The sequence below is a fragment of the Cucurbita pepo genome, chromosome LG12 (genome assembly GCF_002806865.2).
Source record: "Cucurbita pepo subsp. pepo cultivar mu-cu-16 chromosome LG12, ASM280686v2, whole genome shotgun sequence".
NCBI classification, from domain to species: domain Eukaryota; kingdom Viridiplantae; phylum Streptophyta; class Magnoliopsida; order Cucurbitales; family Cucurbitaceae; genus Cucurbita; species Cucurbita pepo.
Genome location: NC_036649.1, coordinates 3,058,921 through 3,083,790, shown reverse-complemented (window position 1 = coordinate 3,083,790; position 24,870 = coordinate 3,058,921). Strand labels below are relative to the sequence as shown.

General features: G+C 39.2%; 2 protein-coding genes across 2 annotated transcripts; both read left to right on the top strand.

Annotated features, from left to right (window-relative positions):
- Positions 1 to 1,231: 1,231 nt before the first annotated feature.
- On the top strand, positions 1,232 to 3,829 carry LOC111806576 (beta-fructofuranosidase, insoluble isoenzyme 1-like). The gene is made up of 6 exons (XM_023691947.1): positions 1,232 to 1,433; positions 1,697 to 2,562; positions 2,662 to 2,820; positions 3,022 to 3,269; positions 3,350 to 3,440; positions 3,512 to 3,829. Exons 1-6 carry the CDS (start codon positions 1,232 to 1,234, stop codon positions 3,689 to 3,691), a joined length of 1,746 nt encoding a protein of 581 aa, XP_023547715.1. The 3' UTR covers positions 3,692 to 3,829.
- Positions 3,830 to 9,275: 5,446 nt separating this feature from the next.
- LOC111806579 (phosphatidate cytidylyltransferase 4, chloroplastic) lies at positions 9,276 to 23,636 on the top strand. The gene is made up of 7 exons (XM_023691949.1): positions 9,276 to 9,748; positions 10,353 to 10,654; positions 14,185 to 14,375; positions 15,250 to 15,374; positions 20,555 to 20,688; positions 22,149 to 22,264; positions 23,059 to 23,636. The coding sequence occupies exons 1-7, from the start codon at positions 9,479 to 9,481 to the stop codon at positions 23,148 to 23,150; spliced, it is 1,230 nt and encodes a 409-aa protein (XP_023547717.1). The 5' UTR covers positions 9,276 to 9,478; the 3' UTR covers positions 23,151 to 23,636.
- Positions 23,637 to 24,870: the final 1,234 nt, after the last annotated feature.

Here is a 24,870-nt window from a genome sequence, read left to right as displayed (position 1 = left end):
AAAAAAAAAAAAAAAAAAAAAAAAAAAAAAAAAAAAAAAAAAAAAAAAAAACATGCCACATTCATGCTCATGGTTGAATTACAAATAAAATGGTCTAGAAATGAACAGGAGCAATGCAGTTCTAGGATTGTACAATCTAATACTCTTAGTGTAGAAAGAAAGCAAAGGGACGTATATCTTGAAGATCTAGACAGTCTTTCGTTCAAGTTTAGATATAAGAATGAATGCCCAAACCATTACAAGTTGCTGGAGATGTGGACGTGAACATGTAAGTTAGAGATTGTGAGATCTCATGTCAATTGGGGGGAGAATAAAACATTCTTTATAAAGGTGTAGAAACATCTCCCTAATAGACGCGTTTTAAAAACATTGAGGGGAAATCCGAAAAGGAAAGCCCAAAAAGGACAATACCTACCAGTAATGAGCTTGGACTTAGGCGGTTACCGAAATGGACAAAAAAAAACTTAAAATAACACTTTTTATGAGACATTTTGAGTAAAATCAAACGAGATTGGGCGTAAAGTAAACAATATCATACCATTCATTTGAAGTAGAACTCGTTTAGCTCTCGTATTATAACCGGAGGCATAAAAGGACAAGACATCTATCAACATGCATAAATAGACCCGAATTCCAGTTTTCACATGTCCGTGATTCTTTGGAGGAATAAAAGAGACAATAGTACCGTAAGCTGCTTGGTAAGTAGTATTAGTTCTTTTGAAATAACCTCTCAAAAATCATTTGAAGCGATTTGATTCAATTCTCTATAGTTTTTCAATATTCTCAGTGATTCAAATAAACCTTCTCATAATTCTAGCCAACAAGATTCTCGTGGCTCATAAACTTTACAAGGTTCTGTGTTAGTATCGGTTTAACAAATGGTTATAAATTTTTAAAAATAACATTAATTACAAGCCTTTAGAAAGAAAGAAAAAAATCCTGTCATTAATACCCTTAAAATTGAAGTGAAAGATGATTTGTCAATGTAGATAGACCATTTACGTCTACCTGTTAAACATTTTTAATAAAATTTAAAGATGTTAATGCTATTTTTAAAAATTAATTTAGATTTTTGAGTGTTAATAAAATATTTTTTAAAATTGAAAGTCTGAGATTAAGTTTAACCAATTTATCCTATTTTTAAACTAAATTTATATTTCTTTCTCTATAAATGGTATCAAACTCTTATTTCTTCTTCACTTCCAACTCAACTAACAAAGCAAATTTCACCATGAATTTCTTCACTCTCCTAGCTATTCTTCTTGGATTCTCCTTTTATTCTCTGTTCATTGATAATGGCCCTGTCGTCGTTCAAGCTCTCCATAAAATCTATCCTGAATTACAGTCTCTCGAAAAGGGCAACGACACCATTGAGATCAAGCAGCTCCATCGAACTGGTTTTCACTTTCAACCTCATCGTCACTGGATGAACGGTTCGTAATTTCTACATTTTCATTCCCTCCTTTCCTTTGATTGTTACAATTTTACCCGACCCGATCCGATCAATCCTCAAAATAGTGTGCACATCTGTTTATATCTATTTGGTATTACTATTATTATAAAAAATAACATTTTTATTTGGTATTACTATTATTATAAAAAATAACATTTCCATTCTGACCTGGAGAATACAGGTGTGCACATTGTTTTTAGAATTATTTTGATATGAGCTCCATAAACATGTCATCTTATGCAGACCCGAATGGCCCAATGTATTTCAAGGGAATCTACCATCTATTCTACCAGTACAACCCTGAAGGCGCGGTTTGGGGGAACATTGTCTGGGCTCACTCAATTTCTAGAGACCTTATCAATTGGAAGTCACTCAAACCTGCGCTTTCCCCTTCAAAGCCCTTTGATATCAATGGCTGTTGGTCCGGCTCTGCCACCGTCCTCCCTGGCTTCAAGCCCGTCATTTTATATACTGGAATCGACTCCCAGAATCGACAGGTACAAAACTACGCCATTCCAGCGAACCTCTTTGATCCCCATCTAACCGAGTGGGTCAAACCGGATAACAACCCGATTGTTGTCCCGGGTACCGGAGTCAATAGTAGCGCCTTCCGGGACCCGTCGACGGCGTGGCTGAGCTTCAAGGGTCACTGGAAGACCATCATTGGTAGCAAGAGCGAGCAGACAGGAATAGCATATTTGTATAAAAGTAAGGATTTTTTGAATTGGACGAAGGTGGAACAGCCTTTGCATTCTGTTCCGAATTCGGGAATGTGGGAGTGCCCTGATTTCTACCCAGTTTCCCACTTCGGTAGATTTGGTTTGGACACGTCGGTGACGGGAAATTGGGTTAAACATGTGTTGAAGGTGAGCTTGGAGATGACTAGATATGAGTATTATACGGTGGGGAAGTATTATCCGATGACGGACAAGTATGTTCCCGATAATACCTCGGCGGATGGGTGGAGTGGGTTGAGATATGACTATGGCAATTTCTATGCTTCCAAGTCGTTCTATGATCCGATGAAGAAGAGAAGGGTTTTGTGGGGTTGGGCTAATGAATCTGATAGTGTCCAGGATGATGTTTCCAAGGGATGGGCTGGAATTCAGGTCTGTTTTAGATTGAATGTGCTTTATTTTGTTGAATTACTCTGTTTTGTATTTGGGCTGACCATTTTTTTTTTCTCCCTTTCTTTCTCCCTTTTGTAGGCGATTCCTAGGACGGTGTGGTTGGATCCCAGTGGGAAACAGCTCTTACAATGGCCAGTTATGGAGCTAAATAGGTTGAGACGGAAGAGAGTTATGATGATACATCAGAAGTTGGATAAGGGGCAAAACGTTGAGATCAAAGGAATTACTGCAGCTCAGGTCAGCATGTTTAATTTATAACGGAACCTCGCCCTTAACCCATTATCGAAATAGAAAAAATAAAAGGATAAAGGCATTCTATTTCGACAAAAGACCCACACCTAGTGATTTGTAGCGGGTTAAGAAGATGCGAAAGTGCCTCTAAGATTAAATGAACAAGCTGAGTGTCATTTGATCGATTGTTTCTTGTGTTTTGTACAGGCCGATGTTGAAGTTATCTTTAGCTTTTCGAGTTTGGATAAAGCGGAGGTATTTGATTCAAGTTGGGTGGACGCACAAGCCGTGTGCAGTCAACTGGGATCAACGGCCCAAGGTGGTGTCGGCCCCTTTGGGCTTCTAACTCTGGCTTCAGAAAACCTTGAGGAGTTCACTCCTGTGTTCTTTAGGATCTTCAAGGGCGAGACCAACGAGACAAACCACGTGGTTCTTATGTGCTCTGATGCAAGAAGGTAGCTTCAATTCCTTTATCAAATGGACCTTATAATTATTTTCATGTTTACAAAGCTCTTGTTTCTCTCTTTTGGTGTAGCTCTTCTTTGAAGGATGGATTATACAAGCCGACATTTGCAGGTTTCGTCGACATCGATTTGTCGAGTAAAAAGCTGCCATTAAGAAGCTTGGTACGTTACAGTCATAGTCCAATGTATTCTCGAACTGTATCGACAAATCTAAACTGTGTATTATTGTGCAGATTGATCACTCGGTGATAGAGAGCTTCGGAGGAGGAGGAAAAACATGCATAACTTCGAGGGTATACCCAACAAAGGCAGTGTTTGAGGCTGCTCATTTGCATGTGTTCAACAATGGAACAGAGTCTATCACGGTGGAGTATCTAAGTGCTTGGAGTATGAGAAGTGCTTGGGTGAACTAACTCTTTTTTAAGTTAGAACAGCTTTATAACTTCTAATAATGTTAGAACTAACTCTTAGTTTTGGTTTTATTAAGGTTGTAATGGCAGATTAGCCTCCTCTTTTTGTTTTGATCTTTTTGAATAAAGAGTTAGATTTTCATAATTTCATTTGTTGATATGTTTCATAGATTTTTTTGAAAATTCTAAATTTATGGGGATCTTTTTGAATAAAGAGTAAGATTTTCAGAATTTTTGTTGATATTTTTCATAGAATGTTTTTGAAAGTTCCAAATTTATCATTATAATACTTTAACCAAATAATTTTAAAGATCTTACTACCGATGAAGTTTCATATTATGATTGAGCCACTGAAAAAGAAGGTACAGCTTGTCAGGATGCATGGGTACTTTGGAGCAAGGATCGTAGATGTGACACCCGAGTAAACAAAAGGTACATGAATGATATGATATTATATCCGAATGAGAACACATGAATGAACCCGAATGAGAACGATCTTGAGGATAGGATAACAAAGATAGGATAACTAAGAAAGACTTAAACAATTGAAAGCCACTGGTTATATCAACAATGTGCACTTTCCTTTCTCAATAGCTCAATTATAGGAAGTCCATGATTAAATGTATTTTACTTAGAGCAATTTTATGTTGGGTGACCTTTTAAAAGTTTTCTTGGGATGAATGTGAGTGAGATGCTAGAAATATTCGTGTTGGTTTATGAGAAATATCGAGATTATTAAGAATCAAGTTTGGATTTCAAATTCTAATCCAAATCATGGATATGAGTCGTTATAATAGAAATCATTTACATATTGTTCCTCGTACTTAATGTTTTGAACCTCAATTTAGGACACTTTTGCACTTAAGCGTGGGATGATGTTCGTTGTTCATCTCTAAGAATCTAGTTGTAAACTTATTCGTTGTTAAGTTAGCTATATCTAATAACCATTAGTAGCAATTGCTAGCTATGTCGTATCTCTATAGCCACATTTACTAATTTGGAAAACGTCTAATGGGATGAGACATCCATCATCATCTTAGATGGTACAATTTTAAGCGGTATAAAAAATCTCAAATTGAATGTATGCCATTGTGACGAAGAGATTTTTTCTTAAGCTCTCGTTGAATCTAATGTGTAAGTAACAATATCTGTACTTGCATTACTTATTGGAGATAAGTATTTTAGTAAAATTTATCTGCTAGATCAATTCATGAGATAATCGACCTAGAGAAGAATGCATTAAATATGCCCTCTTGCATTATCCCTCAATAAATATGAAATAATTTGAATCGTAACTTTCATTAGAGACTTTAACTATGTTTAATATATCACAAATTACAAGAAAATACTTTGAGATAAATATGTGAGTCGTCGTTAGGATACCTAGTCTAACGTATACAAAAATTCGTAACGTTACGGGCTTCAACTCGAATTAGAGTAAGGAGACATTGCCATTCCTAGATTCAAGTTCTAGAACATCAATGATCAAAATAATGTAGTTGTAATATAGCAATAATTTCATTAAAACTAAGCCCACAAAAATAGTCTCAAGTCCATGTTCACTCTTAAACATACCCACTCCAAAGGCACGCACGTGTGCTAGCCACAAAATTCTGGGAGGTTAACCTCTATGAAAAATCAAGACACACAAAATCTTTGGAGGCTAACCCCCGCGCCCACCGCACACCTCCCGTGTGCGTGCTCCCTGTCACAGTTCTACATTTTTTACCGTGCGGCGTTTTGATCTTAACACGCTCACGACTAACCTTGAGGGGAATTAAGCCCCATATATATTTTTTGCCCTGACTTTGTGGCTTCGTCGGACCTTAGGCGAGATTTTTTTTCGCCAACCGAACATCGCTTTTGCGGAATCCAAACTTGTTCAATCACACACACCGCCTGCGCGTGCATGTTCAATCGTCTGCAACACATTCGACTTGCCTCTACACTAGGCCAACTCATTCGGCTCGACCTTGCCTCTGCTCGAGCCAAGGTCTCTTAATACAATGTCACATTTCATCTTGCCATCTCGATCCCCATCCACAGGGTCCATATGTCTTGACGCCATCCCGAGTCTCAAGATGTCGTCGGCCATCATAACTCATTCGGTCATGCCATCGAGAATGGGCCCGCGTGTTGTTCATCTCATCGGTACTTCCTGAACATACATCCATCCGAGTTCTATCGAGACATAGGCCCTCCTGTGCCCATGCCGAGTCATTTACGGATACTGTACCGGATAGCGGGTGTATGTAGCAACCTCCAACACGCGGGCTAGGGCGCAATACCGGCACACCCATGACGTCCGGTACTGTCCTTCAAAAACCCATTTCAAAGGAAGTCGCCCGAGACACTAGTCTCGGCACGTTCGCCCACACTGTGACACACGTATGTGCCACAGGGTAGCTCACTTAGGCCATAGGGCTCAGGGGTGGTGGAGAGCTAACACCATGGTACTCATATAGTACATTTTGAGCCATTTTCATTCTACCAGGGGTAGACATGATTTTGGTGAGTTGTCATACGGTGTCGTGCATTGTCCGTCCGATGTTCGTTGGACACCAAACTTGGCGAGCATTCATATTTCATATGGATGGACTTAACTCCCGAACTGCATGCCCAAATTCCTTCCGAAACTCCGACTTTTGAGGTTAAGGCCCGGGGCCCTACCCGACCCTTCAACAAGCCTATCTTGTCCTTCATGTCTATTCTGATGTCTCTGTCTTTCTTATGTCTCAACTTGTCTTCAATGCCCACGTTGCGTGGTAGTGTGTTGGATGATGCATCGTCCTCCTCGATTGTATCATGACACTCTTCTATATTGGCCCGCATATGGCCGGATGGGCGTCTCTTGAGGGACGCCACTTTACTTGTCATGGTGTGAGGGTCACAACCTACTCTCTTTATAGTATGGTTGTGACATTCTCCTCCACTTAACTTAGTCATCGTCTTCGATGACTTACTCGGGTCACAATCATATTGCAGATTGTGACATTCTCCCCCACTTAATTTAGTCATCGTCCTCGATGACTTTCTCGAGGCACATTCGCCCCACTGATTGTGAAATTCTCCCCCACTCAATCTCGACATCGTCCCAATGACGATCCAAACTCCTTGATTGTTGGCGACTCGACTTGCTGGATTTGGTTGTGTTTTAGAAAAGTATACAATTCTTGAGCACCTGACTATCTTTTGTCATAATGCTCTTCTTGCTGACGTCTTCTGCCAACTTTGGGACAAGTTCGAGTGGATGCTTCTTACTTCTCTTTTTGTCATGTGGCACCACGTTCTAACTCTTGACTTGGTCAGTTGTTGGGTGAACTTGCCTCACTTTGGCTTGGTACTACTATCTACGGCTATCCCCCTTTGGACCTATTTCTGTTGTTCGCCCATCTTGGACTCGGCCACCGAGACTCGCAACGTAGATGTGGCTATTCAGTGTTTGTCATAGTTGTGGGTGAGGCTCACTCTCTTTGCAGACACTCACTAGACAACTATGGACTTAAAAGGGGCACTTTGCCCTATTGTTGCCAACTTGGCCTTAGTGTGTGTATCCTCTGTGGATCACATAAATTGGTGCACCCCTCGGGGTGGGGCTCGCAAGCCCAGCCGCGACACTCTTTCGTCGCGACCACTTCTCCTATTGAGCAAAGTCAAAAACTTTTTTGACAGTCTCTTCGGTTGTTGGCGCTGTCTTTCGGCCAACTCTTCGTACTTTGCCACCTTTGTGTGGCTATTGTTGTACTTGAACTTCTCGCGATCTTCTCTATGTCCATTGTTAGCTTGATGCTCACTTCTTGAGCGGATATTGGTCTTGACACCTCTTGTGGAGTCATCCACCTTAGGCACAAGGAATACACGTGTGCTCGTATATTAGAGCACCTTTACGGGGTGAGAGGCTTATTGATTCTGCTCTCCCCCACTCGAACTTAGCTGCCTCTTTGCAGCAAGGTCGTCCCCCATAAGGACTTACGTTGTATACAGCTTTTGCACTTGGCCGACGCTTGTCTTTTCTCGACTCTCGGCTTCTCTGCTTGCAACCACTGACACTATTCCTCTAATGTGAATGGTTCTTTGGAAGGCACCGTCATGGTGCGCTTTCTGTTACGTCTGTCTTGTCCATTTCAAAACTACAAGCTCTTGTCAAGTGAGCTTAGTTTTGCTTGACGGGTAAATCTCCCTATATTGAGGTGTCGACACACGACACTAATGAACTTCGGGTAGTCTTGGCTTCAACCCCCAACTGATTCTAATTCTGACCGACAATTGTCCTGCCCACTACGACACTCTTGACACACTTGCAAGGTCTTCGATCAACTCTTGGGTTCGTTTCTCTTGACTGTCTTGCCCAACTAGACACACAAAGTGTGGCTCTGATACCAACTGTCACGGTCCTACATTTTTTACCGTGCGGCGTCGTGATCTTGACACGCTCACAACTAGCCTTGAGGGGAATTAAGCCTCATATATATTTTTCGCCCCGGCTTNAACCGTGCGGCGTCGTGATCTATACACGCTCACGACCAGCCTTAAGGGGAATTAAGCCCCATATATATTTTTCGCCCCGGCTTTGTGGCTTCGTCGGACCTTAGGCGAGGTTTGTCCTCACCAATCGATCATCGCTTGTGCGGAATCCAAGCTTGTCCAACCACACACGCCGCCTGTGCGTGTATGTTCAATCGTCTGCGACACATCCGACTTGCCTCTACGCTAGGCCAACTCATTCGGCTCGACCTTGCCTCTACTCGGGCCAAGGTCTCTCAATACAACGTCGCATCTCATCTTGCCATCTCGATCCCCATCGACGGGGTCCATATGTCTTGACGCCATCCCGAGTCTCGGGATGTCGTCGGCCATCATAACTCGTTCAGTCGTGCCATCGAGAATGGGCCCGCGTGTCGTTCATCTCATCGGGACTTCCCGAACATCCATCCATCCGGGTTCTATCGAGGCATAGGCCCTCCCGTGCCCATGCCGAGTCATTTACGGATACCGTATCGGATAGCGGGTGTATGTAGCAACCTCCAACACGCGGGCTAGGGCGCAATACCGGCACACCCGTGCCGCCTGGTATTATCCTTCAAAAACCCATTTCAAAGGAAGTCGTCCGAGACACTCGTCTCGGCAGGCTCGCCCATACTGTGACACACGTATGTGCCACAGGGTAGCTCATTTAGGCCATAGGGCCCAGGGGTGGTGGAGAGCTAACACGTGTAGACATGATTTTGATGAGTTGTCATACGGTGTCGTGCATTGTCCGTCCGATGTCCGATTGACACCAAACTTGGCGAGCATTCATATTTATATTGGCCCGCATATGGCTAGATGGGCGTCTCTTGAGGAATGCCACTTTGCTTGTCATGGCGTGAGGGTCACAACCTACTCTCTCACCCCCCCACCGCGCGCTCCCCTCGCACACGCCCCCGACTGCACCCCTGCACGCTGCGCCAAAAACTTAGACTCGTTTTACATCTGGACAAGTGCACCATTTTAAGGGTGAAAATTGATAAAATCAGACCCATTTTGGGTATAAATTTGAGAGTTTTGTTTTTTGTTTTTGTAAAAAATAAAAAATTTTGATTTTCAAGAGCCTTTCTTTCTCCCCTTCTTCATTTCAGGCTTTCACATCCTTTACCTTCACCTTCTTCCTTCTTCCTTCTTCCCCACAGATAACGGCTTCTGTGACAGAACAGTATCAGCACAGTGAACAAAATCGCATGCCTTTTCTTCTCCCTCTCAAATCTGATTTCGAATTTGATCCTACCTATTTTCAGCTGTACGAATTCTCTCATGACTACGAACATATCATTTTCGGATTTCGATTGTTACAAGGTTGCTCCGGTGTCGTTTTCTTCGCCCTGCGCCTGCCCCTCCCGTCCTTCGTTCTGTAAGCCATTTCCTCGCCCTCGATCCTCATTGGAATTCAATCGCTTGCGTTTTGTCCTACATGGCCAAAAGGGCCTGCTCAGAATTAGCAAGAGCAGCAGTTTGGCGAGACGCCACATTGTAGCTGTGGCACATGCCGAGCCCGACCGGATTGACGGGAAAGAGCCCGAAGAGGTACGTTGGATTCTGTGATATTCGTTGAAAGATTGGTACAGTGCTGTTCGAATTTGGTTTTATTTGTTTGTTTGTTTGTTTGTTTATCGTTTGTGTAAGAGTTGGAAGTGGATGATTCTATCGGGTAAAGGTTGATGATATTGGTGCTAAATTGAATAGCACAGGGTAGCTCCTACACGGTGTGGAGAAACATATTTGGTGGGTAGAGGTATTGGTTTATTAATTTGCTTGTTTCAATGTAGAGTTTGATGCATAATGGATGTTGGAGACCAGTATTGGTCTAGTTAGAAACTGCTAGTCATTTCTGAAATATGTGGTTATAAATGGGGATAAATCGTTGCATTATTTTTCAATTTGGAGAGATTCAAGGTTCATTTATAATTTATCTGTAGCAGCTAAGTTGGAATCGGATTTCTTTCTAAGCAGTAAATTACTACGTTTAGGGAATATATTACTCTGTGAATTTTGGTCATTTTGTGAGCTTGAGTATTAAACGCATACATATAGATGCCCTTGTGGCTCAAACAACGGTTTTGTACCTAGCCAAGTTAATGTTGTGAGCATTTCTTGTATCAAATTAATTACTGAAGTGGCTATTTTATAGGAGGTTGAGGGAGGTCAACAGTTATCATTTCAAGAGGATCCAATCTCAGAACAGCAACATAAAAAAAATCAATTAAAGAAACGCATTGTTTTTGGGCTTGGCATTGGAATAACTGGAGGTATTATAGTAATGGCTGGAGGATGGGTATTCACCGTGGCTGTTGCTGCATGTATTTTTGTTGGTGCCCGTGAGTATTTTGAATTGGTCAGAAGCCGTGGGATCACCGCAGGAATGACACCCCCACCTCGATATGTTTCACGAATTTGCTCAGTTATTTGTGCTCTCATGCCCATTCTTTGCTTGTACGACTAGTCTCAGTCTCAATATTATTACTCTTTCACAAATATAGGAAATTTTCATGGCATAAGAAATTTAACTGCTTTACGCTTTCATTATGAATCTTTAACTCATACTTTCTTTCTTTTTTCTGTACTGGAGAAGATTGCAGTAGTATTCACATTTCCTTGCTTGTTAAAACTTTCCTTTTGGAGAATACTCATGATTTGATTTTAATATTGTAGAATGACAGTTTAGATGATCTTATTAATCTACTACCTCATCACACTCATGATTAATTTGAATTGCACATATTGTTAATCTGTAGTGGAACTATCTTTATTGGATGAAAAATTAGATATTATGAAAGATTATTTTCTTATACTTTGAAACAGTTGCAGGCTTTGTTAAATGGATTGCAATTTTCTTTACCTCTATGGCTATTAGATTTTCATGTCTATATTGATATAAATTTCCATTTTCCATTTGATAGTGGATGATAGGAGAGTACTCTGTCTCGATTTCCTTCTGTTTCAACGATTGTGCGTTGGATCATGGGTGTCTATGAACCTCTTTTGTATGTGGTTAGAAACGATTTTCAGCAGGAGATTTGTTATGTTGCTAGTCTTTGTTCTGGTTGTTTGTGCATGGGGGGAGATTTTAATATTGTTAGATGGACATTTGAGAAGTTTTATCGTTCATTATTGAAGTCTTTAATTTGTTTGATCCTCCCATTAAGAATGGTAAACTCACATGGTTCAGACACGGAGAAAGACCATCTAGTTGAAGTATTGACAGATATCTTTTGTCTAGTGAATGGATGGATTGATTTAAAGAAGTTTCTTTGCTTAGACAGACGTAATCCACCTCTGATCATTTTCCCATTCTCCTTAATTCGAGCTTTAAAAGATGAGGCCTTCTCATTCCGTTTTGAAAATACATGGTTAAAAAACATCTCATATTTTTGGAAAATGTTGAGTGGTGGAGTTCTTTTTTTCATTAGGGTTGACCAGTGTTTGCCTTTATAGATTAAATGAAGGGTGTGAAGCAACATCTATTAAAATGGAATGCAGAGGTCTTTGTGTAGATAAAGATAAAAAACAAGTCATCCTTTCCAAGATGGACCGCTTTGACAAGGAAGAGGACAGTAATGCCCTTTCCAGTGAGAGAAATTCTGAGAGATTACAGCTGGAAGCAGAGTTACAAGTCTGGTGGCTAAGGAGCAGTGTATGTGGGCTCATTAATGCAAAATTCAGTGGTTTAAGACAAAATCAAGGCAATAAGAGATTTGAGACAACAAGACCCCCTCTCTCCCTTTCACTTCACGTTGATGGGCAATGCCTTTGTTGTTTGGTACATTATTGCACTGAAAAATGATTCTACTAGGAGTGAAGGTTAAAAGACAGCAGATGACAATTTCCCATTTGCAATATGCTAATGACACCTTTGATTTTTGCCTAGGGGACTTGTGTTCTTTGAAAATGGTGGAGGGTGATTTTCCTTTTTCTGGGCTACTTATATCTCTCCCTAAATCTTTCCAAAATCCCTCATAGGAATTAACATGGATGTTTGTGATCTTGTTTCAGTGGCAACTAGAATGCATTGCAAACTGGATTCACTTCCCATCAATTACTTGAGGATAATGGATGATTGTGATCTTTTTTTAGTGGCCACTAGAATCAGATGCAAACTTGATTCACTTTCTATCAGTTACTTGAAGAAAATGGATAATTATGATCTTGTCTTAGTGACAACTAGAATGAGATGCAAACTCAATTCACTTCCCATCAATTAATTGGGCTGAACGTTTTGAAAGGTGCAAGTCACAGCCGAAAGCGAGGTGCTGTGAGGAAGGAATTGCCTAGACATGTGTCTTCCTCAAAGGCCAGAGGTCCGCATTTAATGTGCCTTTTGGGGAATCATAGGAAAATGACAATGCAAATAGGTCAAATTGTAAGTTTGGTTCTTGAAGTTTTAAAGCTAGATATCTAGTTAGTCTCCGGACATAGGAAAGGAAATGGTTGAATTTACAGGATTTCACTTTCACTCGAGTTCTAAGGATGTTTGTTTGTGGAGGCCCATTCCTCCATGTTGGAGTTTCTACTATTTATAAATAATTGTTTGTAAGCATCAGTTGTCAATATTTCATCTTTATTGTCATTGATCTCTCCTTATTTGTAGTAGATTTTTCTTTTATGTAAGAGGACCTAAGTTCAAAAGATTTGGATGTACAATTACATTTTATCATTTCAAAATAAGATGTTCTACCCTTTGGAGATTGGGGGTTAGGTATCGGGAACTTGAGGCGTTGTGTATCAAGAAGTTGAGAGCCTATAATAAGGTGCTCTTGGGTAAATGACTTCGGTGTTTTTATCATGAGTGTGATAACTTGCAGCATAAGGTTATTGTGAATAAGTTTGGGTCATCTTCTTTTAAATGGTTCTGGAGAGGCATTAAAGGAACTTCCAAAAACTCATGGAAAGTTATTACAGAGGCATACCCCTTCTTTTCTTCTTTTGTTCTGTGTTTTGTGGGGAGGGGAGGGATACACTTTTTTTTCGGAGGATAAATGGTTGGGAGATAGACTCATCTGCTCTAGGTTCCCTCGTGTATACCATTTATCTTCGATGAAAAATCTGTTGGTGACTGCTGTTTTATCTCGATCAGGGATCTCCCCTTCACCTCTCTTGGGGTCTCAACGTCCATTGTCGATAAGAAAATTATGGATGTTGTTGATCTTCTTTCTTTACTGGGTGAGTTCCGCTGCATCCGGGGAGAAAGGATATTTATTTGTTTTTGGTGGCCCCATCCTTCTGATGGTTTCACATGTAATTCCTTCTTACTTTGTTTAGTTAATCCTTCATCTTTGAGTGATTCTGTCTTTGTCTCGTTATGGAAGGTGAAAATTTCCAACAAGGTAAAGTTTTTTTTTTTTTTTTTNATTTTTTTTTTTTTTTTTTTTTTTTTGGTGTGTGTGTGTGTTTGTTGAAGAAGGTGACTTCCTGATGGGACCAGGGTGTTAGATTCTTTGTAGGAGGATAGCAGAAGACCTTAATCATCTTCTTTAGAGTTGCGATTTTGCTTACGCTATGTGGAATTGGTTCTTTGATGAGTTTGGTCTTGTTTTGGCTAGTCATAGGAGGGGTTGCAAAGAGATGATAAGGAGTTTCTCCTCCATCCTTTGTTTCACAAGAGAGTAAAGTATTTGTGGCAAGCGGGATGTGTGCTATTTATGGGGGCTTTCAGGAGAGATAAATAATATGATCTTCAGAGGGCCTGAGAGATCTTTGAGTGATGTTTGGTCCATTGTTAGATTTCATGTTTCCTTGTGCACCTCCGTGGCAAATTCTTTTTGCAATTATCCATTAGGTCTTATATTGGTTGCATGGAGGCCTTTCTTGTAGGTTGCCTCCTTTGTGGACTCTCTTTTTTAGTATGCCCTGTATTCTTTCATTTTTTCAGTTTATTATAAAAATAAATGAATAAATAAATAATTTCCATCTGTAGAGTTGCAACAAACACTAAATTCGTATCAGTGTTTCTTATATTCATGTAGGTACTTCGGTCAGCTTGATGTTACTACCACATTTTCTGCCTTCATTCTTGCAATTACATTGCTTCTACAAAGAGGCAGTCCCAGATTTTCTCAGCTGAGCAGTGCAATATTTGGGCTTTTTTATGTTGGTTATCTTCCTTGTTTCTGGGTCAAACTTCGTTGTGGTTTGGCTGTTCCAGCCATAAACACTGGCAAGTAATTTTTGCTCTTGATCTTTTTGCTTCGAATTATAAATGCACATTGATTTATCCTGTGGATGCCATCTTTGATATTAGCCTTGAATCACCAATTAACGTAAAAGCACTTTGATGGAGCTAGAAGAAACAAAATATGTACTTGTATTGATTTTAATCAAAAGTTACATGGTTCATAGATATTTGGAAGGTTCAGATTTCTCCCAGTGGCTACAAAATCAGCATCAGCTTCCTACTCGTAATATGCCTTCCTTCCTCTGTGTCATACTGCCCTTCCATCCTATTTTATAAAGGAAAAGTGGATTTCCATCCTATTTTATAAAGGAGAAGTGGAATTCATTGAGGTTAAATTAATAATTGAATTTGGAACTTAAAATTCAATCATTTGTCTGATTTTTTTGAAGTAAATATAGTATTTGAAATCCATTATGATTTAAAATTACTTCAAATCCTGTGGAAACAGGGAAAAAAATAGATATGAATTTCTCTCTTCTTCAAACATCCAACGTGATTTGAACAATTACCATCTCTAAGCCTGACCCTTCATAGAAGAAATGCAGGATTTTCCTAATCCTGAACTGGAGCATGATGTGCAATTTACTTCTCAAGAGGCTGGTGAATCTGTAGATAACCTTTTAGGATCTTACCTTCGCCCCTCAGAACAATGTTTTATGGATCACACTTTTAATGGGGGGTAATTCTAATAATTTCTTGCATGTAGAATTTTTGTAATTGTGTTTTACAGCTTTCTTGTGCAAGTAGGAAGTCCCATAGTTTTGTTGTTAATTTCACATTTGTGTGATCTTGTAGCTTCTATTTTCAGGTGTTTTTATCATGTTATACTTTCTTACTAGATCATGCTCTTTGGCAGAAATAGGAGCAAGATGGCCATTTCTTCTTGGAGGCCAAGCTCATTGGACTGTTGGCCTTGTTGCAACCTTGATTTCTATGAGCAGTATAATTGCAGCTGATACATATGCTTTTCTTGGTGGCAAGGTAAGTTCCTCTTCTATCTTCCATGATGTGTATGGTACTTCATTGTAATTATCTCTTGGAAGCTATTATTGAGAATTGACCTCTTTTCATTATTTCAATGAAAAGTTTTATTTCCTTTTATTAAAAAAATTATCTTTTAGAAGTAAATAGTTGTTACTTCAGGCCAGTAAATGAGCTAAGCTATTGCGGACAGTTGGACCATGGAACCCTTGATTGTTTTGGGTGGAGAGATTTCTGTAGATTCACCAAATATATGATTAGAGAATATTGGTAGATATTGCGAGCCTCTATGGGATGGTGAGAAGAAACAAGGAGGTTTTGTTAATAGCAATACATAAGGAGCAATTAATCTGGAAGTTTCTCCCTCTGCAAGAAGGGAGTCTATGCAAAATGGTTTTTGGCCATTAAACAGGACCGTGGCAGATTCTCAAAAATTCTTGGAGAGGTTACTGGGTCACTACTAGATTGCACGAAACCAACAATTTAAGTCAGATAATGGAATGGATGCCGTGGAAGACAGGAATGCAGAGATTCCGCATAGGCAAGAGCCAATGCAGGCTCGACCAGGTCAATCAAATACATGCCTAATTGTAAAAGGTTGACAAAGCACTCAAACTCGCATGATAACCATTGTGGGGCACTCTCAGCCCAATAAAAAACATTACCTGTAGCATCCTATTGAGACTTGTAAGTATTATTTGTTAGATATGGATATTAAATATATGGAAATTCAATGTTTGGAATTTAAATATTTGGAATATCAAATATCACATTTGAGATTCCGAATATGTAAATTCCAAATGTTTAATTTCCATATATTTAATATCTTTGATTGATAGAAGAGTTCATGGAGAGAGATTTTAGAGAGGAGGAGGGGGTGTGAGTGAGAGTGGAGGGGCACCGCGCCCTTTCGGTGAAGGTAGAGTGCAAGGGCTTCTCCTTTTGCTTGTACAAGAAAGGAAAGAAGATGGAGGTAGAGGAAAGGTGTAGAGGGGTTTCGTCGAAGGTTAGACTTAGTCTGGGTAGTGTAGCTTGGGTCAGAGACTGTACTAGGGCCATTGCTGATTGTCTTGAGTTGGCTCTGTTCTTCAGGACAAGGAGATGCCTCGAAGCTTTTATTTGGGTCCAACTAGTGGAGAACCAGAGGGGTAGGCGTCGTTAATCATTCCAAAGGAGGAAGCAGCATGGGGGTGATTTTTGGTGATTGTTGGTGAGGGGCTCTTTGAGTAGGTTGCTTCTGAATGTTTTGGTCAAAGTTTGGCGCACTTTGAAAAGTAACTCATTGCCCCCTTCTAGGTTGACAGAGTCCTTTGCATAAATGGTTATTGGTCACGGAAAATGGTTGAATCAGGTGGAGACTAGAGGAGATAAAGATGATGTTATTCTGTTCGATGTGTCAAAACGTGTGTTGGCTGTGAGAGAGAGTGCCAAAGACTTGTGGGAGAGAATTGAAAAGGGGATCAAAAATGGTTTGGGGTTGAGCTTTATTTGAGTTCGTTTTGTGGAAATATGGAACTTCAGTTGTGTGTGGATGATTTCACAAAAAGGAAAGTTCACTAAACTTTGGATGGGACAATTTTTATTGTAAGTTTAAGGTTGTTGCGATGGATCTCGTGACAGGTAGTGGAGGAGTGTTTCCTTCAGTTCTCAAAAGGCTGGGTGGAAATTTTGAATATTCCTCCTCAGCTGGATGACGACGTGCATTGTTTCTAAGCTATCAGATATGTGCGGCGGGCTGGTTGGGGGAGATTTTTGATGCGGTGTTGGGTTTAGATTGGAGGGAGGAGTTGAGAGTTCAAGTTAATGGAAGAGGTGGTGGCTTCATTCCTCATGGTTGCTTTTTAAACTACGGAGTTGATTTTCTGGTGAGATTTGTCTTGTTGGTTGTGTTTGGTGGTGATGATGGAGCCGGAGAGGACATCACGCCGCTAGAGTCGGCTTTTGTTGGCAGGTGTGTTTGTTAACGTGGAGAAAGTTCTGCCAAAAAGGCAAATATTTTCTTTTTTCGGCTTCAAAACGTTTTTTTTTTTTAAAAAAAAAATAATGACAGCAACTTTCATGAAGGAAAAAAAAAAAGAAAGAAAGAATACAAGGGCACACAAAAAATCAAGCCCACAAAAGGAACCCCAATTAAAGAAAGGAGCTCCAACTATACAAAATAGCGCCTCAACAATAATTACAAAAGAGCTTCAAAATTAAAGCCTAAAAAGAAAAATAAAATTTATCGAGCCCTCTCCAGCCATCTAAGCAAGGGTGCATGTAAAACTTATTAGGTAATGAACTTCACTTCCTCAAAATCTTAATCCTTCATAGAGTAGAAAAATTGACTCACATCAAGAAGAGTTCTAGAAACTACGAAAAAAGGATTGGTAAGAAAAGCCATTTGAAGGGTTGGGACTCCACACTCGAACACCCCTTCTCTCAAGCCTAAAAATGACCCGCCCAAGCAAGGCCAAGAGAGGGACAACATTCATCGCTTTTCTATCGGTCAAAGAGCGACAAAACCTAAACGTAAAAGAAACTAAGTGATAAGATAAGGAATCAATACAAGGGGAATAAGATTCGGATTACCTTGTTGATCGAATATCTCAAGACAAGAACACTTGATTGAGATTCGAATCACTCCACAAGCAAGATCGATCATGTCTAGCTTGAATGACTTTTGTTGATCAAATATCTCAAACACTTGTTTGAGATTCGAATCACTCCACAAGCAAGATTGATCATGTCGAGCTTGAATGATTCTACATGCAATCTGAACTACATAGAATTGCAAAGAAATTTAGCCATTGGCTAAAGAAAGCACAAATGCTTCTTTACTATATTTTCCAAATCTACCTTACAAATACAACATACATGACTTTATATAGCCTCAAAAATGAAACTATTAAAGGCATTCCAAGAGGTGTAACATTCATACTTAATGGCCATAATTAACCATTATGTAATTGTAACCTAAAGTAAATTAAAAGTCTTAAACTACATTAATGAAATACAATAACTCTAAATTACTCTAAATTGTAATCCACCCAAAATGTAAAACATGAAACTTCATTCTTCTTCCATGTGGCATGAATTGAAATATCTTTTGATAATTTCAACAACATTTTCTTCACATCTTCATTGAAGCATATTGCATGATTGATGTCTCTTGGTTCATATCACTTGGTTCATATCACTGGTCTCCTTGACTAGACCAAAAAATCAAACATTTTGAAAGGAAGATAAATACTGTTGCAAGTCAAATTAGCTTGTTATTTTTTCTTATTTATTTTTGGAGAATTACATGTCTCTTTTATAGCTTTTATAAGACTAACTAAATCTGAATTAATAGATAATTTAAATTCATCTGAATAGATACTAGGTAATCTAAATATCTCTAGATAATAGGTAATAAGATAAGATACTATTTTTTTATAACAGACAATTTCATTGATGATTGAAATTTACAAAAGGGATATAATATCGAACACCTTTCCAATTTGCAATGAGGGAGATATAACTATAGGAAGTAAAAATATTAGACAGTTTACACCAAGATATAGCTTGGTAAACGACATTGTCGAAAGTTTTGTATAAGTTTGTCTTTTCTGTGAATATTCTCTAATTTCTTTCCACAGATTCCTAAAGAAAGCCATGATGATGTTTTTCTATAGTAGGGTTTTTGCATTCTTGAAAGGGTGGTACGTTAAGGCTATGTCCAACAGATCCTTTACCTCCCTAGGAAATGTGAGATGCCATCTGAATATATTGAAAATCGTAGTCCAGAAATTTTGAGCGTATGTGCATTGCATAAGTGGCTTTGTGAGTAGTTTTCGTTCTTGCATAATGTACACCAATTTAGAGAAAGAGTGATGTAAGACATTCTTTTTTGAAGATTTTAACTTGTGCTTAATGGCTTTATGCGCTATCTCTCAAAGGAAGAACTTCACTTTTTTATGATGATGTCCTTTCCATACTGTCTTTGTTAGCGTGAGATTTATTGCTTCTGCTTTTTCCCCATGTCCATCATCAAAGATTTTGTAGAGAAGACATTGTCAGTGCTGGGGAGCCAAGTCAGTGAGTCTTCTCTCCCAAGCCCTTAACATTCCAAGAGACAATAATTATAAGAGGTATTGACCTCCCAATTGTGACTTGCTCGATTTCTCATAATTGCTGTTTGAAAGGAGACCAACAATCTCTCTAGTCAGTTTACTCGGTTTCTTGGCCACAGTGGGCTTTTTTTTCCTAGATGGAATAGCCAGCACATGTGTTCTTTTAGCCATGATGCCAAGATTTGGATGACCATTGTTGGTGTGAATGTCGCTGATATCAGGGTGACATCTTCTACCTCTGTTTCATTCTGCTTTTCTTGAAAAAGAGTGTCAAGCTCTGTGTCTGCAAGGGTAATCTCTAGTAATGGGTGAGAGATGGAGGCCTTATCCACGGTGGGGGATGGTGGGGTGGTGGAGAGGGGTAGGGGGCTAGATGCATATTCATCGTCTAATTCTTGGTCAATGCCAACAGTGGAGAATTTTGTTCCCTGCGTTCGAGGTAGAAAGTGGGCTGTTAGAGGGAGGTATAGAAAGTGGGCTGAAGCTGGGATCATTGTCAAATAGTGGGTGTGGGCCGGTTGAACTTTTCATTTGTTTTGCGCCACAAACGGAGGTAGAAAGGGTCAGGATGCAGGCGTTAGATGCTAGGCCTTCAGAGTATGGTCATTCATTTGTTTTGGATCACAAGCATGCGTTAGATGTTGGGCCTTTAGAGTATGTTTATTTGTGGGTAATGAGGAGCATTTTGAGTATTTCCTCGATGCTGATCAGCAAGGGCCGTCGTTAGTGGGTGAAGCCCCAGGGGAGGTGATTTTGCCGCCTGACCCATCAGTGGTGACCAGCTTCAATGACAATTCCTTCTTCTCTCCGCTGGTGCTCAGGGAAGGGATCAAGAGTTGACCTTCTTGAATTGACTAAACTTTTTTTTTCTGGTATTTGGATGCTTATATCCTCTTCCTGGGAGTACTATCCATATAGTTGCTTATCTGGTTTCATGTTATTTGGTAGTGTTGCTGCCTTGAGTAATCATTTAGCTTTTTTATTTGTATTATGCAACTATATTACATGCGCAGAAAACTACCAGTTTTGCAACTTCTCTTATATCCTTGAGTGGATATCTTGTGACTTCTCAGTATTTTTCTGCAGGCATTTGGCAAGACCCCACTGACAAATATTAGTCCAAAAAAGACGTGGGAGGGTACTATTATGGGCTTGGGTGGTTGTATTGCTACATCTGTTATTCTATCAAAAATTCTTTGCTGGCCGTCTTCTATGATTAGGTATGTAATTCTTCAATTATTATCAAATGTATGGCCATTATTTTCTATATTAGTTTTTCTCTGGTCACACTGACATTTATATGATCTAGTACTTTGCATTAGTTTGTTGTTCATGTATGAGAACCTCATTCCCTTTTCGATTCTTCAGTAACAATGTTTATCATAGAAGGGTTTGCAAGTCTTATCTTTACTACATAATATCTTTAAAATGTTGGTTGATTAGAAATCAAAATTGTATCCTTGTTGAACTTCGTGATAAAAATACATAATATTGATGTAGAAATTTGGAGATGACAACTAAGGGGATGCAGGATACATCATAACAATAAGGGAATATTCTGTAAGCCATGTTTGAAGTGTAGAGATTGTATCATAAGCGTTCAATTTGATTAATCACCTTCCAAACTTATGAAATTGTTACAAATAAACCCTTCCATTATAATACCATTAGTGACATATGACAAACTGGACAAACGACCCTTGAACATTAAGGATTGTTACAATCAACCATCGAACTACTATAGGATAGTTACAATTTAGCTTAAGTTTTTAATTCTACCAAATTTGAAAACATTAACTATAATGTTAGCCTATATTTTTTTTTTTTTTTTTTTTTTTTGAAATCAACCTGACATAACCCTACACAAGATGTCGAGGTAGATTGATGGAAGAAAGTTAAAGTTTGAAGTCAATTTTTATTTCTAAAAAGTTAACCGAATGCTAACCAAAATCGCCTAAACCAACAAAATCAACCCCCAATTGCATCGTCAGCTTTTGATTTGGCTTTCAGAAAATTGATTTTGATATTAATTTTGTTTTTTAAATCGATATAATAGTTCAATGTTAATCCTTGCTGAAGAAAAACATTGGATCAAGGTAGTGTAGCTGATGGGCAAGGGTGGGTTAAACAAGGATCCCCCGCCAAAAAAAGGAAAGAAAAAAAGAAAGACGAGAGTTCTTTGAACTCTAATGGCCATTAATAATTGAATCCAATTCTATCCTTCAAAAGCCTAACACCATGGTAGGAAATATCTGGATCAAACTGTCCAATGGAAATATCTCATGTTCTCTTAGCATATATATGCGTCATCCATGTCATCCATGTATGGAAATATCTGGATCAAACTTTCCAAAGGAAATCCATTAATAATCTTGATTACCATGGTAGTCTTTATGCATATCTTTTTGCTGCCTCCAATTAGGATTTGAAAATTATCTTGTGCCTTTAGGCTTATGCAGGTTCTTTATTGCAAGATTTTCTTCTGGGTTTGCAAGTGCAATATAATTGCCAAGTGAACATGGAATTTGATGACTAGTTAATTTGATTCTATAGGGCTGATTTTTTTAGTCCTTCAGTGTAGTTTTCTACTGTAATTGCTCATCATAAGAATGTTAGTTAACTGATGATCTCCATGGTTCCATAAAGTAATTGACATGCGTTTGAAATGTTTACTGGACAGTGCAATAGCTTTTGGATTTCTCAATTTTTTGGGTTCTGTTTTTGGTGATCTTACTGAGTCAATGATAAAACGTGATGCTGGTGTCAAGGATTCTGGATCTTTAATCCCTGGACATGGTAAATTCCATTTCCTCATGGTCAACATCTATGATGTATTAATTTTGTATTTTGTGGTACAAGCTTAATATATCGAGCTGTCTTTTACTGGCTTTCATATAGTTTTAATTCTTGTAGTGTTTTTAGCAAAGCTTTGACTGTCTTAACTTGGTTGGTTCATTATAGGGTCTAGTAAAATGGTTAGGCATGTGGAAAGAAGTATGGGGGCTGACACATTTTAATGTCTCCCTTTAGGCTCACGAATCCAATTGTTTGGGCTCTAATTTTTTTTTTTTTTATATACTACCTCCCTTGAGGTCGAAGGTTCAAATCTCCCTACTCCTCTTGTGCTAAAAATCGCCAAAGGGAGATGGATGATATCATTTTGGGAGCTGTCTGCATGCCTTTTCTTTGTGCGGGCTGTTTTTGGTACTTTGAGTCATTTGAATGAAAGTTTATTTTTTAAAGGTTTTTTCTTCCCGTGATGCAAAGTTGCCTTGTTTCAGTATGTATAGCATGTAGAATTTAATTTGCATTGATAATATTTTATCCATATATTCTCTTAGTGACAATTTACCCTGTTCTGTTACTGCATGTATTTTATTTTCTTTCTAATATTTAAAGGTGACTTAATGTTCATATCTTAGCTAGAATACAGTCCATACGCTCACCATTTAATCCTAGAAAGTTGGGAAGGCCTAGGAGTACTTTAATTCAGTCTTAAAGAGAGTTGTTTTTAGATGAGCAATAATACATGTGAACTTTTTCCTGAAAGGTTTTAACTATTACGTGGACCTCAATTGAAAATTATGCAGGTGGATTGCTTGACAGAGTGGACAGCTACATTTTTTCGGGGGCACTAGCGTATTCCTTCATCAAAGCATTCATGCCACTTTATGGCGTTTGAGATAGTGATGATCCATGTATTTGGAGGTCAGGAAAGTCCCGACTCTCTAAGTTTTTGCCCTTGTGGGGAAATATAGAAGGAAAAACCAGTCTGCTCTCTAACTCTGGAGAAGCATGAGCATCAGCTAATTTATCGCGTAGTACCCAGAAGAACTTCAGCTTACTTAGTTCCACCAGGTCTTTAAAAGTCCCAAGTGAAAGTATCTGTTTACCAGGTAATTTGTACATAGGCAATATTAAATAAAACATGCAGCTATTTTATGGTTCGCATTCATACCTTAAGATAGTTCTTCGTTTCTTGGAGACCAAGGTTTGTTTTTCCTTATTCCTAGTCCCGTTTTTGGGCAGCAATTTATAGGACTTGTAGCTCTGTAAGCCATGTTGATGTTGGAAGACGGGGTTTAATCTTGTAATGCTCCTTGCATATACTGTCAGAGGCTTATAGTTTGTTACTTCTCTTTATTCAATTAGTTAGTGATTCATTTTAGTTGGTTTTTTGAACTGATAGATAGTTTATAGATTGCATCAATTTAGCATTGCCAATCATTATTTTTATAAATATCTTGTTATCAGTTCATTTTTTGCAAGCTAAAATATTTTGTTACTTCCATTTCACTTTGACTTGGGTCATGAAGCTTTCCCTCGGTCTCAGAATATTCTAAGGTTTCTCTTGCATCATATGATCCAAACTTTGAGAGAACATAACACATCAATTTCTTGAGGAATGTTCAAGGAGTCTCTAGAGTTTCAAACTTTGAGGATGTTTTTCATTCTTTATTCTAGAGAGAAATAAGGGCTCTTGGACCAAATTTTCCATGTGTTGGTGTTCGTAATTATTTTCTAACCCCTTGAGCCGATTTGATGTGTGCGTTAGTGTTAGTGTTTGTCAATATGGTGGTGAGATCCCACATTGGTTGGAGAGGAGAACGAAACATTCCTTATAAGGGTGTGGAAACCTCTCCCTAGTAGACGCGTTTTAAAACCTTGAGGAAAAGTCTAAAGAGGACAATATCTGCCAGCGGTGGGCTTAGGCTGTTACAAATGGGTATCAGAGCCAGATACTGGGTGGTGGTGCTAGCAGGGATACTGGCCCCCAAGGGGGTGGATTGTGAGTTCCCATATTGGTTGGAGAGGAAAACGAAACATTCCTTATAAGGGTGTGGAAACTTCTCCCTAGTAGACGCGTTTTAAAACCTTGAGGGGAAGTCCAGAAAGGAAAGCCAAAGAAGACAATATCGGCCGGCGGTGGGCTTGGACTTTTACCTATGGTCTTTTAAGAAGATTGAACTAAGGAACAGCCTCCTTAGCCTCCTTCACTGGTTTGTCAGGACCTTGGTTCTTGAGCATGTGACTTGGTTTGGCTTACAAGAATGCTTTAAGAAAGAATACTAATGGAGGTATAATAAATCCTGCCTACCCACATGTTTCAAAAGTCAAGAACCCATTATTCCATATCCTCCACCCGCCAAATTTCCCTCCTTGTCCGCTGATAAAACTCAACAGTTTCCTTTACTTGACCCAACACCCAATAACCTGGATCTTCGTTTGACCTTCTGCCCTTCTCCGCGCACCACCCCTCCTATTAACCCGTGCCTCCTTACTCACCATCAGACCACAGTCACCTACTCCATTTAGAGAAGTTGTAATTAACAATTAAAAAACCCACCTCGTTGGCACAAAGTACACGCCTGCAAATGGTCAGCATGCTTCAGACTCATAAG